The 15217-nt window shown below is 35.2% G+C and overlaps 1 protein-coding gene across 5 annotated transcripts in view; it reads left to right on the top strand.

The window, feature by feature from the left end:
- Positions 1–15217, top strand: part of SLC38A12 (solute carrier family 38 member 12) — a 78629-nt gene that overhangs the window by 25332 nt on the left and 38080 nt on the right. For all 5 annotated transcript variants that reach the window (XM_087955834.1, XM_087955835.1, XM_087955836.1 and 2 more), the window contains exons 7-8: positions 6172–6271; positions 7085–7193. In XM_087955834.1, coding sequence (XP_087811960.1) covers positions 6172–6271; positions 7085–7193 — 209 coding nt within the window. The remainder of the gene's footprint in view (positions 1–6171; positions 6272–7084; positions 7194–15217) is intronic.

Below are 15217 nucleotides of genomic sequence, written 5' to 3'. Positions count from 1 at the left end.
GAAATGAAGACATATAGAAAACTGGAGAAATTAAAAGGTTATGAAGAAAGAAGGCAATGTACACCTAGAAAAGATCACGAGGGATAAAAACATTACAATAAAACAAAAAATAATAATTAAAATAATAGTTTTTTCACTGGAAACATATTTCTGTATACTGGGCACTGAAAGAGAGAGCAAGAAATGTTTTTGAATTATGGATTTGGAAATGATTTTTAAGATTATTATGGACCAAATAAACACTCGCTATTCCCTTGAGGTGATGATTGACAAGCAAAAATACACAAATTTCAAGCACGTGCTGTGAATAAATACAATCTTGTAAAAAAATGAATTTGTCAATGTATTTTAACACAGAGATATGAGTTTCATTTCAACAATATTGATATAACAGATTTTATGCAGTACTTATGTTTTGTAGTGCATTCTGTGGTTGAAATAAACATAAATGCACATTTCACATTTGGGAAAAGTAAGCACATTTTTAGATTTACCAGTATCTCAAATACCTAAAATTCGATGCACCAGATCAGGTACAAATGATTAGAACATTATTAGAGAGCATCTTGAATGAACCTGCTTTATTGAAACTTCAGATATTTAGTTTGATTTGCTCTTCGTTGTTGAATTGTGAGGTGTCACTGTGTCTAGATTAAAAGAGCTCTCATAATTTTCAAAAAGAAGATTATAGACATCTATGACCTGGGAAAGGGATTTGAAATGATTGCAAACAATTGTACATCAATCATTCCACTGTCAAGAAGATGATTAAGAGATGGAAAAGATTTCAAACAAGTGCCAACTTGCTGAGGTCAGGCTATCCCAGCAAGTTCACAAGATGCCTAAAAGATCCCTAAAAACCCCAGAATTTTACCATGTAACCTGTAGCTAGCTCTCACTATTATTGGTATCAAAGTGCATGAGACTTCCATTAGCTGCACAAATTAGATCTACATGAGAAGTGTGTCAGGAGAAAACCATTGCTTACTGAAAAAATTTAAGGACAAGCTAAAGTTTGCTCATGAACACCTAGACAAAGACTGGGGCTTCTGTAACAGTGTACTGTGAACATGCAAGATAAAGAATTGAGATATTTGGTTGCAATATCAGAAGACATGCAAAAAGCCAAAGCCATCATTTTACCAGAAGAAACTGATTCTAACTGTAAAGCAGGCGGTGGCGAGGTTATGGTATGGAGTGCTTTGGTGTCCATCATTGTGCCAGAGGGTGTTTGAGGATAACGTGAGATCATCTGTCAAAAGCTTAACTAAAAGTGGACCTTGCAACATGACAATGGCAATAACCATTCTAGTAAATTCACCAAAGAATGGCTGAAAAAGAAAAGAAAAGGGAAATAGAAGCTTTTGGAATGGTTAAGTCAAAGCCTAGGTCTAAATCCCATCAAGATTCTGTGGAGTGATTTGAAACAACTTGTGCATGCAAGAAATCCCTCCCAATATTGCACAGATGAAAACAATCTGCATGAAGGAGTGAATTAAAAATTACTCCTATTCAATGTCAGAAACTGGCAGACAGTTATAAGAAATGTCTACTTGAAGTTGTTTCTGCCAGAGGGAGTAATAATCTAATATTAAAGGTGGACTTATTTTTTCTATGGAAGGCAATGGCATATCTGTTAATTTTATGTTGAATAGACAATATTTTTATACTGTAGGTTTTTGTTCAGTTATATCATCTTTATATTTATGTGTCTACATTGGCTGAAAAAAGGGGGAAAGGGTTTTACATGGGTATACTTGTTCACCTGATTATAAAAGACTAGCAAAAAAAATTACGTTTTGGGTGCATGAGAAAAATAAAAACAAAAGGAGACAGAAAGTAACGTGGAAGGACAAAGTCAAGGTGATCACTGGGATGTCCTTTGAAGAGCTTATTTATTAGTAGGGGCCTGTTAAAATGGTAAAATAGTGAATCTGTGGCCCAAATTCATCGGAGTTGAGATTCAACCTGATAGACAGTATAGGACAGACAGGGAGGAATCTAACCACCAGATTGCAAAAACATAAGCGAGCAGTCGGGTGACGAGGCCTGAACTCATTAGTAGTTTCACATTGCAATGAACAAGGACATATGTTTAATTTCACAACTACTAACATTGTTGGCCGAGTGGGTATAAAAATAGCCAGGCAAATGATTGAAGCCTGGAAAATGGGCCCCTTGACAGTCAACAGGAGTGCTGATTTACCACCAGCTTATCAGGTATTAGGATCCGAGAACTTGGCAGCACAAGGAAAAAACAGGCAACGATTTAATAGTTGGCCATCAGCATCCTAATTAACAACTAAAAAGCCACACACAACCAGGCACCACATAAATACTATGCATAGAATAACCCAAAAGCACACATTCTGGTAGAGAGAAGTTCCCTAATGATTGGCTCCACCACAAGTATGAAAGTCAGAAGAGTAAACCTCTGGTCCCAGTGACCAACCCTGGTTGGATCAACCTGATAGTACCTAACTGTTCTAGAAAGTTGAAAATGCTATCTTGAACTTGCTAGATGAGTGACTTTAAACTTGAATGTTATTCCAAACTCATTTTCTTGTCAGAGTTTCATGAGAATAATTTCTCTTTCTCCTAATTAAGAGTATTTTTTTCTCTAATGGGACTATATATTCAATTTAGCATTTACAAAAGGGCTGACAAAAATCCATTATAGTTTAATAAATAATATGCATGAATAATGTCTTTAATGTTCAAGTTTTATTTGGTTTTAGATTAATTTGAATTTGATTTTTTTCTTTGAATAAGATTTTAATAAGCATTTATAGCTGCAGTTTTTGTACATTTAGTTGGGGGAAAAGCTGCAATGGGTGTTAAAGAATTAATGAATATTTTAATCTATTTACTATTTTAAAAATAATAAAGCCCAAGCTGGGAACAAGTATGCTTTTCCATGCTGCTTTTGTCTCATTTTAATATTATGAATATCTAAATGTGGGGACATAATTACTGATTACTACTGCAGAGAAATAGTTTTGTTTTTATTCTATTCTACTGATAGACATATCAGTATTAATAGATAGCTAGTATTTTGTGTTTTTAAAATTGTTTTTATGCCTTCCTCTTAAGATACACTAAGAGTTTTAATAATTTTTAAGAACAAAAATATTTTTAGGAGAAGAATATGTTGTAGGCATAAACAAGATTTTTTTCTGGTTTCCATCTGTTAGCATACTCTAAAATGATTTGACTTATTCATTATGAAATATCATTGCTTAGAACCATTTCTGGGCTATACAGTGGCACAGATATACTAGGAATAAATTAATGGATGGCTCTTTCTATTGAAGTTATATAATGAATGGAGTGGGGCAACTGCCGGAATCCTGACATGGAGGTTTTATAAATGGGATGGCGATTCTACTGCACTGCCCACTTATACAATTAGCAATTGAAACTGGCATGCACTGTGCTTTTTGCATATTGTGTGATGCATTAATTCATGATGATACACATTTTAGTGGGCTTTGACATAATACTTCCCTAGAAAGTAGAAAGTGAATTTCCTCTAGTGTTACAATTTGAACTTGCATATGCAACAGACTCTACGCGCCTAGCATCATTGGTTTTAGTTGGATGTTGAAGTCTGGGTGGTCATAAAGAACCCTCAAATAAGTATCTAGAGAGGAACATGTTGTAAGGTAAGTGAAAACCCAGCCTGGCCACAGACCTCAGCAGGCAAAAATATATTGGTGATTACTGGAGTTCATAGATAATTATTTGTTTAAAAAATACATATAATTGACATTGATCATGTTTCAGTATAGAGGAAACTAGAAAGCTTGTCACTACTGGTGAGCCAGATGCTTCAAACAAATGACTGCCTGTCCAAGCTTTGCATCAGGTCAGGCTTCAACATACTCTTTCAGGAAGTGGGACACAAATTATGATGGGGAAAATATATGCTAAACAGTTACAGAATTAATACTGCTGAACAATGGCATAGGTGAATAGTGCTCATTTCCATTTATCTTTTGAGCAAAGTGTTCTGAAGACATGCAAGACTTTTTCGTTGACCCCATTTAGAAGACATCATGTTGCTGTTTGGGGAGATTTTTTTTAATGTAAAAGGCATTATTTTGGCCAAGAAAAGAGAGTTGCCATTTGTTGTAGTACTTGTATTTTGCTAGGGGTGACCTTGGCTGATCTCAAAACTTGAGTAGAGTCAGATGTGTTTTATACTAGAAAGGGAGACTGTCAAGAAAAATAAGTATAATTAATAGGCTAGATTGGAAGCCAAAACTCAGAAGAAAAAGTTGACTATTTATTTACTATTTATTTAAATTGTTTATTTATTTATTTGAGCAGGCATGGAGTTAATCTCAACACTGGTGAGATATGGGTGGTTTGCAAATGTATTGTTGCCCAAAACATATAGACATGTTTATGAAATCATCAAGCATTAAACTGGACTGAAAAATACTTTGTTTTAATAGAATTGTGCCTATGTATACAGTCGGTGCATATTTATATAACTGTTAGCACATATATTCCATCCTCACAAATAGATTGGGGAAGACCATTCCTAGTGTTAAGCTGAATATACTCCATTTTTTATTTCTTATGTTCCTTTTTTCTTTCTGTCTTTGAATTAATACCTTCTGTCCTTGGCCTGATTACTTTGAAAATGAAATATGTTTAGATTGAGTTATTTCAGTTCCTTTTTGAAAAACAAGCTGATGTGTTTGTGAATTTCTTTATCTTTCTTGATGTCTGATCATAAAAGCTTCTTTTCATATCAATAATTTTGTCCCCAAATTGTAAAGAAAAAGTATTGCATCATAGCCTTTTGTAAATCATATGATAATTTGGCAAGATTAGAATCATATCTGTTAGGTATAACATTGATACCAAATATGGTTTGGGTGAATAAATATATAAAACTTAGATATCATGGTTTAAGTGCTTATCACTTTTAAGCACAATGTTGCAGGCAATTAGCCGATTAAGGTGCGGTTAGAAGTTACAATATAAGGAAGCATTAGAAGCTGGAAAGCTTACTGTGACTAACTGTGAATACTGTTTGTACTGTGCCTGTGACCGAGATGATCCTGTCTGCTACTGTTTGCTGATTACTGCTGAGGAGAAGATATCTTTATCGGCTGATAAAGATATTGTAAGGACTCTTAACTTGGACTGTAATAGTGAGTCTTACTGGATGGAAATATAGTGAATGACAAATGGACTGAATGACAATGCTTTAAACTCTAAATGGATTAAAAACTATTTAAACTACAAACAGTGTTTGTGTTCAGTGTGTGTATACTCTGGGGCCCTTCCACTCTCGCTTGCCTGGCTTGACTACTGCTGCAATACTCTGCTAGGGGTTAATCCCCAAACACTAATAATATCCAATTTTGGAAACTGGAACTAAATGCTGGTTTTCAGCAAATTGGTTGCAAAACACATCATGAAAGTCTGCCAACATTTTGTAAATGTGGCCCAGTTACCAGGTGCCCAAAGTGAAATCACATGACTGCGGGGGGGGGGGAGCAATCATCAGAATTTCGAATCCAGGTTGTAAGTACTCCCCAGGTAGAACTTTGGAACTTGGAGCCAGTCTGAAATCAAGGACTACCTTGACAAAGTGGGTTACTGTATGCTTTGATAAAATGAAATTTCAGTATGATCATACAGCACCTACCATAATTTTTATATACTCTGAGTGAAATAACAGATGCAAATTGCAGTCTGGGTAGCAGGTATTCTACTCTAGGTTGTAGAAATCTGCTAATAGGATTATTGTTGTCGTTGTCTTATTATTATTATTATTATTATTATTATTATTATTATTATTATTATTGGGCAGTGTAAAAGTACTCTGTGTGTGTGTGTGTGTGTGTGTGTGTATGCGTGTGTGTGTATTTAATGTAACATTTTGAAATAATTATAGAAAACAATGTTACAGATTTTAAGATACTAGATAGATACCATATTTTTGCCTGCAAGATTTAATTCCACTATGCATTGATTAGATTCTTTTTTTCAAGCAGTGTTTTGAGCCCATTTCGTTTCAGCATCCATGGGTTCTAAAAAAGTAATTTTCAACAAGACATGATTAAAATATTAAGCTTTTTTTAAAAAAAAATGTGATAAAATTTTGTGAATTGCAATAGTTTATTTTATTTTTTTCATTTTTCTTTGTAGTGGGAGTGAATTTGTTTTACTTCTGTATAATCATCTATTTATATGGTGATCTAGCAATCTATGCAGCTGCTGTCCCAGTTTCTCTCATGCAAGTGACTTGGTAGGTATGCATTTGGTAACAATATTGTGGATGTATTCATTTACTAAAAAAGCTAAAATATTATGTTATTTCATATTGATGGTTTTGACTATGTACTGATGTGCTTGCTTCAATTTCTATCCCAGTTTTCAAGTCAATTTCAGACTATACTGAAATTTAAACTGAAATTCAGACTATACTGAAAAACTTAAAAGAGCCAGACTATACTTAAAAACCATTGTTAGAAATAATCATGAATCTAGCTCACAATGATAATCAGCAGGAAAGGAGAAGGACTCTATTAAGAATGGCAATGGGTATGCCATTGAGAAATTTGAAGGTTGGGGACAGATCATCTTGGAGAAGATCTATCCATGTGGTCGCTAAGAGTTGATAACACACAAATCAAACTAATGGCAAATTTTAATATTTGTTTGCAGCTCAAATTGTTTCTCAGATAGGCCCCAAGCTATTTAGGACTTTGAAAGTGAAAACCAGCACTTGAATTCCTGAAAAATATTTGTCAATGTATGCAAATATTCAATGCAAGCTAAATGTACCTGTTAATAATCCAACTGTGGCATGAATGCTGAATGCTTAGGGCAGAATGTATTACAATGATAAGAAGTAACTGCAGAATAGAAAACCATTGCCATAACCAACTAGCTAAGGAATAGTTGCAATTGTCATACTAGCTACATCATCTGCTGCTTAAAAAGCTGTTATTACTTGATCTGTAACTGTTTTATGGACATACTTTTATGTATATTTATGAATAAGGGTCTTCACATATTCAGATGAATATTAATATTCTGTTTTGCTTCTTTTTGTCAGTACTGTGACTAGCAATCATTCATGCAGTGTGGAAGATGAGACAAAGTATAATGACACAGACAAGTGCTGGGGGCAAATCAGGAGGATTGATGCTTACAGAATTTATCTGGTAGGTGTCACTAACCAAAGGCACAGTATGAATTTTGCTTTGTTCTTAAACAACATACCACTGTGAAAGAATGGTTTAAATTTTAAAGGTATAATCTGATGCTGTTTTCAGCCTCTTTCTCTTCCTTTTTTTCTCCTGGAAGTTTGTTAACCTTATACCTTTCAGTAGGTCAGCCTTGTAATTGTAGTAGTCCCTTGAGATACACATAGGTGGTGGAAAATTAATGATACTTTTCAATGGAAATTACCTCAGCCTCAACTCATATTTATTAGGCTGTCTACACACTGTACTTTAGGCATGATATCCTGTTGAGTGTTAGCTTTGGCTAACGGTAGTGCTTCCTTCCTAATTTTCCTCTTTTCTTGTATAAGGCAATAACTCAAATAGCTCTTCTTTTCCAGGCCAGAAATATTTACAATACTAATGAAGTGATGAAAGCTTGAAAGGGGTTATCAGACTACCTTGGAAAAGCAACTTAATACTGGAAAAGCAATTGAATTGTATTAATAATGCTACCAAGAAATATTAGATGCTTCATATACTTCAGCATTAAAGTAGGATTGCTTGTTGTATGTTGGCATTTTATAAATGAGGGTGATTTTTAGTAAATATGTTCACTGGTCCTGTTTTACCAATATTTCAGTATATATTAAAAGATTTTACCAAAGCAGGCATGTGTAAATTTTCAGCTTGGGATCCATTTCATTTTATTCCAAAATTGTGATATACCAGTTGAAGCTGCATGTGAAAAATACACTGCATGCTTTAAAAAAAAAACTGACCCCAAGAATGTGTTTCAATATTTGAACTAATTTCATTCTTTCTATGGAGAAGTCAACTATCTATCTTGATTTCAGAAGTATAATTTAAGATGTTAAAAGAGATATTTTTTTGCTGTTGTAGTTAATTGGGTGACAGACTGAGGAGTTTGCTTGTCTACTGCAGTTTATCCAGAAATTACCCACTTCATACTTCTATTGTAATGTTTGTCATGAATTTACTTTTGACATTTGGCTGTTAGTTGGTAACAATCAAGCCTTAAACATAATAATTAAGGAAAAGAGTGATAAAACAAAATTCTTTTTTTAAAAGTGTATCTGATTTTATTGCTAAAATCATGGCAGCCACAGATGGTAAGTAAATCATGCAGATGGCAAAGAAGAAACAAACCTGAAGCAATAAATACAGTTTTCCTTCAGGGTACTCTGCATCTTAAACTTTGTTCCTGCACTCCTGACTAGATTATTACTATGAACAGCACGCTTCTGGAGGATGGGTGACACACAGTAATAATGCTGAAAAAGGAAGAAAGCCTTGGTAATATTAAAGAAATGCCATAGTCTGGTTAATTATTTAAAGGAAGTATTATTTTATTAAATTGTGTCTAGGCCTGTTTCTCCAGAATTTTTATACCACTGAAGGTTTCTTTTATACTGAGTTTCAGTAATAGTTTGATCCAGCAGAAGTCAAGGCATGCAGACATTAATTATGGCCCGTATCTCTGAGATATTACACCTATAATTCATAAGGTAATATTTTAAAGCAGGGATGGAAGAAAATGTGTCTTTACAGAAACGGTAGGTTAAGTATTCTGTGAAAGCAATAATAGCCTATAATAATACAGTTCTGTAATGATGTCTTTCCGTGGCTTTGTAATGCATTTGGCATCTTTAATGTTGCAGCTTTAACAGTATGTAAAAATTGGTAGTGGAATCAATGAAACTTCTGTGCTTAATTGCTGACTGGCTCTAAACTATTAGGAAGAATGATTGGATTGAGTCTTTCAGAATCATTGCTCATGACCTGCGGTGCATTCATACTTTGAGATGAAGTGTTTAAAATTAAACAACCTGATTCCCAAAGTTGCATGTGATCTCTTTCCTTTATGGGCTTCAGAGCTTCATATGACCACTGCAGCAGTAAACCAGCAATATTATTTACTGCTGTTCTAAAGTAGAAAACATATACATTATAACATAAAGTTGATCTCATATTTTAAAAACCTTCCAAACCTCACCCAAACACAGATTTTAAAAAGTAGCATAGATTTGCTCCCATGTGTTACAGCTTTTCCATGGTTTTTTAAAATTTACTTCATTATCCTATATACTGTGGCTTTTGCTCTATTAAAAAAGAAAAAGAAGGAAGGGGAGAAGAAGCAGTAACAGTAGCAGTAATGGTGAAAAAGGCCACCCCTCAAAGTTGTCCTTCCCTGATCTAGATCACTAAATATTTTCCTCATTTTTCAGTTTTCTTGTTGACAGTTGTATGCACTGTTGCAAAAACAGTTTCCCTAATAGGTTCATTGGGAAGGAGAAAATAAGGCTTCAAATTGAGTGGTAAAGATTTCAGTGTATGTGACTTTGTTGTCAAACTGTCCACTTTTGCCCACCAGAAAGTTAAAGTTTGCATTCTGGCTTCCTATAGTGTACTATATTTTGCCAGTTTCCCATATTGTGCTATATTTAGAATTCAAAATTGCTGTTTGCCCATTATGGTAATTTATTATATATATATATATATATCAATCAAAAAAGAAGAACCGACCTCTTCCCTGGTCCAACACCTCAAAGCCACAGGACATGAGATTGAGTTTAAAAATACCAGAACTATCGCCAAAACTGAACACTTCAACAACAGAATAATCAGAGAAGCCATAGAGATAGAAAAACGCCCACACAACATGAATAAATGAGATGATACCTCCCGCCTACCAGCCATTTGGAAACCCGCCCTCATGAACAAATGAGTACCTAACATGAAGAATGACACCAGACCCACATGCACGAGGGCCACACAAGATGCTACCACCACACTTCCACGTAGAAAGCAGACTCACACCCACACAGAAGATGAGACACGACCACGGACCAGAAGCCGTACCACAGCTGCATCACTACCCGCTTCAAACCCCTCCGACCCATACATGAAGCGAACTGACGCCCACCATGAAGATGTGGCACGACCACGAACGCGAAGCCAAACAGCAGGATCACAGCTCACCAGCTCAAATCCCCCAGCAACTAAGACTAACCTGAGCACAACCAAGCCCCCACCTGAACAGAACACACCCCCAACCAATCAGAACACAGCCAACCCCCCAACCAATGAGAACACATCCCCAGCCAATCAGAACACAGCCAAGTCCCCACCCAATCAAGTCACACCCCCACTAGCAGTTAAAAGGAAGAAGCAGCTGCAAGCTCACATTACTCCAAGAAGCACAAAGCCGAAGACACAAGCCTGAAGATGATGAATGAGACTTCATCGAAACATCGCCTAGATACTTCCAATTTTACGCGGGAGAAAACCCGAATAACCAAAGATCCACACACAAATACCCGCGAAAACCTCAGAAAACAAATATATGTATGTATGTATGTATGTGTGTGTGTGTGTGTATGTATGTATGTATGTATGTATGTATGTATGTTATTTAGTTTTGTTCAGGTATTTTCCCACGTCATTATAGTTGTGCTTTTAAAGTTGTAGCAACATTTTGGCAGAATCTCATCTGCCATCATCAGGCCTGATGATGGCAGATGAGAATCTGCCGAAACGTTGCTACAACTTTAAAAGCACAACTATAATGACGTGGGAAAATACCCGAACAAAGCTGAATAACATACATGTAAGTACCTGCGAAAACTTAAGAAAAAAAATAAAATTATATATGTATGTATGTATGTATGTATGTATATGTATATGTATATATGTATATATGTATATCTATCTATCTATCTATCTATCTATCTATCTATCTATCTATCTATCTATCTATCTATACACACGTGTGTACTCACAAGCACATATATACTCTCTTCTAAGATTTCTGTTTCTTTGTACTCTTCCCCCTCTCCTCTTGCAGTATTAACTTTTTCATTATACATTAACTGTATCCTGAAGCCACAAAAGAAGAAGAGAGAATGATGGTCATAAAAATATTATTTTGTAGTTTAATGTGCAAAAACGTCTCCAGAAATAGTCTGCATTCCTATGCCTTGAATGAAGGCTGAGTGCCGTGCACGTAGTGAAAATATTTAGACAGATTAAGCTGCTCTCTGATGAGTTTCCTTCCTGTGCAGCATCTTAATATTACTCTGCAGGCTCCAGCAACCTGAACATAGCTCCACTGTCTGGTAGGCTTACATTTAATCTTTGTCTTTCACAAATTTCAGACTTGATTCTCTTGTAAACTTCTTCCTGGAAACTACCATTCCAAAGTATAATCTTGATAAATAAACAAGTAATTAAATAAATGTTGTTTAGTTGATAAATGATTAAACTGATTCCCTCGCTCTCAAATAACATTTTGTAGGTTTTTTTACAGATGGCTTTGGAATCTGGGTTCACTCATGGAGTGTTATCAATACTTTTTTTCCCTAATAACCGGCATATTTGGTGGCGTGAATCCATGGCAATGCAGATTTATTGGTTAAAGCAAATAATAAAGTTTGGCCATGTTTTCTGGTTCTTATTTATTGTTTATTGGCAATACAACATTCAGATTCTAAGTGGTTTTGGAGTCACTTGCAACCTCCGGTTGAGTTATTTTTTCCCATTTTAGCTCAGATAATAGTTTGAAGCCATATTAGAAATTAACTTGCAATACTGTTTTGAAGGGCATATATTTTCCTAGTTTGGATGTAAACAGTTTGTTATATAGAAGAAGCAATTAATTGACATAAAGTCAAGAGAAAGGTTGAGGGAGTTTATAGCTTTCTTGAATAATAACAAACCATAGCTTGACATGCCTGAAAATCTCAGTATTATTTATAAGCTGTCATAAATATTTTTTCTTTTTCCAGAGTGATGAGGCAATTATGCAGCATACATTATTTAAGAATGGATAGTTCTCTTCGCTATACATTCTTGAATAAACTCCTTTGCTTTCTTCTGCATCAATTCTACACGTGGATTATGAATTAATGAATTAGCATCCCATCCAGCCTATTTATTCTTAATCTTATTATATCAGGCTCTTTGGCAGGGGCTAAAAGTGAAAGTGATTTTTTTCCCCAAGGAATATTTTTGCATAATTCTCATTAGCAAGATATATTGAAATGAATGGGATGTGGTTAAAAGAACTGTAGCAACCAAACCTATTATTTATTTAAATGCAATATGTCCATGTGCATATTAGGAACGAGACATTCTCCTTATGTTTTCTAACAGGTGTTTTGGGATAGTTGAGAAGGCAGGTTTCTTCACTGATAATGGAGAGGGTTGCCTCTGACTTTTACATAATGGCCTCCTAAATATTTATCAAAGTAGTATCAACCCTCACAAATTACAGCTCTGCCGTTATCTTTGTGGCATAGATCTTTTTCTTGGCTGTTATATTAGAATTTAAACTGAAACAATTAGCAACAGGATACAACAGAAGAATTGCAAACAATTCTTTTGATATCTGTCTGTCCAAATTGCTTTAAGTTTTCACTCTACTGTTCAATTATTTTTCAAGCACATGGAAATATTTAATCCTTTCCTGAAAGGAGAACAAAATAATTGGTTTGATATAGAGTGTTGCAGAATATGTGATCACCAATCTGGCTTGGTCTGTTTGAGACATTTTATTACATCTGTTCTGTCAGAGCTTGGGATGGAATTTTTGAGTTAATTAGGATGAGGGCTGTATTCAAGCATAAAGTTTCAGAGATGCTGCAGTGTTATATGGAGCCCAGCAGGTGCAGGCTGAGCAAAGAGAGACATGCAGATGGTTTGATGGACATTATCCCAGTTGGAAGCATACTAGTGCAGTGAGTAAAATTAGGGTTGCGAGTACTTAAATTTTCTTTAGGAAGAGGCAAATGCCACCCCAGCCTGACACTGATTAGAATCACAAACAGGTATACCTCTTCTGGTTTGATAGAATGGTGATTCTGGTTTGAGATACACCAGATAAAGAAACACTAAAGCTTCACTTCTTATTTTCCTTCATGTTGATGTTACTTCCAGAACCTTACTTAAGAGAAATGAACCCATGTGCTATAATGTATTCTTATTATTTTCTATGTTTTTTTCACTTCCCATTCCAGTCACTGGAGATGTCTCCTCTCCTGTCCATGGATTGTGAATAACACTTGATATTTGTCACATGCAGAACAAGCCTAAAAAAAATCTAGGTGCTTTGCAGTGGAAAGTTCACCTAATTTAGCATATATTATGAATTAAGTAACACCCATGAAAATTTTATCAGATCTCTTGTTTCTGGAAAATGTTCCCATCTTAGTCTTTACAAAATATCTGGAAAATTTTGCCTAATCATAGCTATTTTACTTAGATGTTGTTGTTCAAGCCCCAAAAATAATTTCCAGTATTTAGATACTGGCTCTAAACAGACTTGTTATGGAATTTTCCCCACATGAGTACACACCCTTTCAATTTTCTTAGTATGGTCTGGCATTATGCACTGAAAAATTGTGATTAAAGAATGCAAAGGATGTTGTTTACATTTGATCCTATAACAAATAAATGGTCTGATTTTTTTTTTTTTGTAGGCTAACATTTCCTGAATACTTTAAAAATTAATCCCTAACCAAGCAATTTTTTCATGTTCTGGGTGTATATTGTTCCTGCACTCAACTATAAGCTTGTGACAATTGAATGAGATAGTTTAACAATAGAACAATTGTGGTTGAACAATTGTGTGGATTGGGATAAAGTAATGAAAGATCCTTACTGTCTAAAATACTGTTTCCTTGCCATATCTTTTGGGATTTGGAAAGGAAATAGTTAACAGAATGGTCATGGTCTAGCTCCATATATTTTTGTAGGATTTGTAGTTGTTGAAATACTTCTGTCTAGGTTATCATCTGATTTTGAGATCAAATTAGTTTTGTTGTCCTGATGGAATGTTTTTTGTCAGAGAGACAGGGATACATTTTTAATGCAGCACTTTTATTATATTGCCTTCAAGATTTAGGTGGCAGTTTAATATTGTTATGAAGCTTGACAGTAGATGGTAGGAACATGTTAGCAGGCTAATTATTGGTAGCTGTATTTCTCTGTTATTTATGAATTAAGAGAGAGATGAAGAATGGTTATGTAGCTTAAAGTATTCATAGAACCATCCTATTCATTGGAAGCCCAAAGACAATATTGAGAAGCAACCCCCTTTAGCGCTTATGGTTGGTGTGTTATGTTTACCCATTCCTGGACTTGGGAAACTGTAGCGAAAGTGAGCTTTGCTGTTGTCCTTATAAAGAATTCATAAACTGCAGGTAATGGAAAACAAGATAGCAGAGCTTGCTGTCTAATATTGGCATTAAAAGAATTCTAGTGTCTATTAATTTGCTACTGGATTGCATTCAAAATTTAGATCCTAAATAACTTTGGATTAGGATATCTACATGAAAGTTCTTTTTAAAAAACTGATAAAAATGCATGCTCCTAAATGTTGGCACTGTGCTTACTGTATGACACCTATTTTCACATCATGTTGTTGTTTTGTTGTTTGTTGCATAGTCAGCCAGATATTCAGACTGGGTTTGGCACTTTTGTCTAACTATCAAGTCCTTTCCAAGGACCTGAGATAGGTAGATCTGGATGTTTGATGGTGCTACAGATATTGTTGCAAGGTATCACTGTATATTTGCAATGAGTAAACACCTTTTCTTCCAGTAGTTCTGCAGCTGCTGGCTCTGGTTGCTTAGCCAATAGTCCTGAATACATTTTTCAACAGATATCTAGGAACTCTGACATCCAGCACAGACCTTGTTAACCCAGGCGATGTCCGAGTCTGTATGGCTTTCTGCAATTTATGTCTCACCATATTTTTAATGGGAGAGAGAGTCTTTGTTTGACTCCTAGTGGGACCTGTCCAGTATGTTTGAATCTTTGGCATAAGTCTCATCTTCCTCAGAGCACATAAGCATCACAACCACATATAATTATACTAAATGATTTGGCTCCAAATTCCTTCAAGTAGAACCAGTTTGGTGTGGGCCTGCTTGTATGGAAGGAAGGCTTAGGTCCTGTTTATACTCCCTCCAGAGCTACGTGAGTCCAAATACAGTTCTTCT

The sequence above is a fragment of the Notechis scutatus genome, chromosome 2, assembly GCF_049901735.1.
Source record: "Notechis scutatus isolate UNSWTSFEM ecotype Mainland chromosome 2, rNotScu1.2, whole genome shotgun sequence".
NCBI lineage: Eukaryota > Metazoa > Chordata > Lepidosauria > Squamata > Elapidae > Notechis > Notechis scutatus.
The sequence above is the reverse complement of the archived record's forward strand: the minus strand, read 5'-3'. Positions and strand labels throughout refer to the sequence as shown.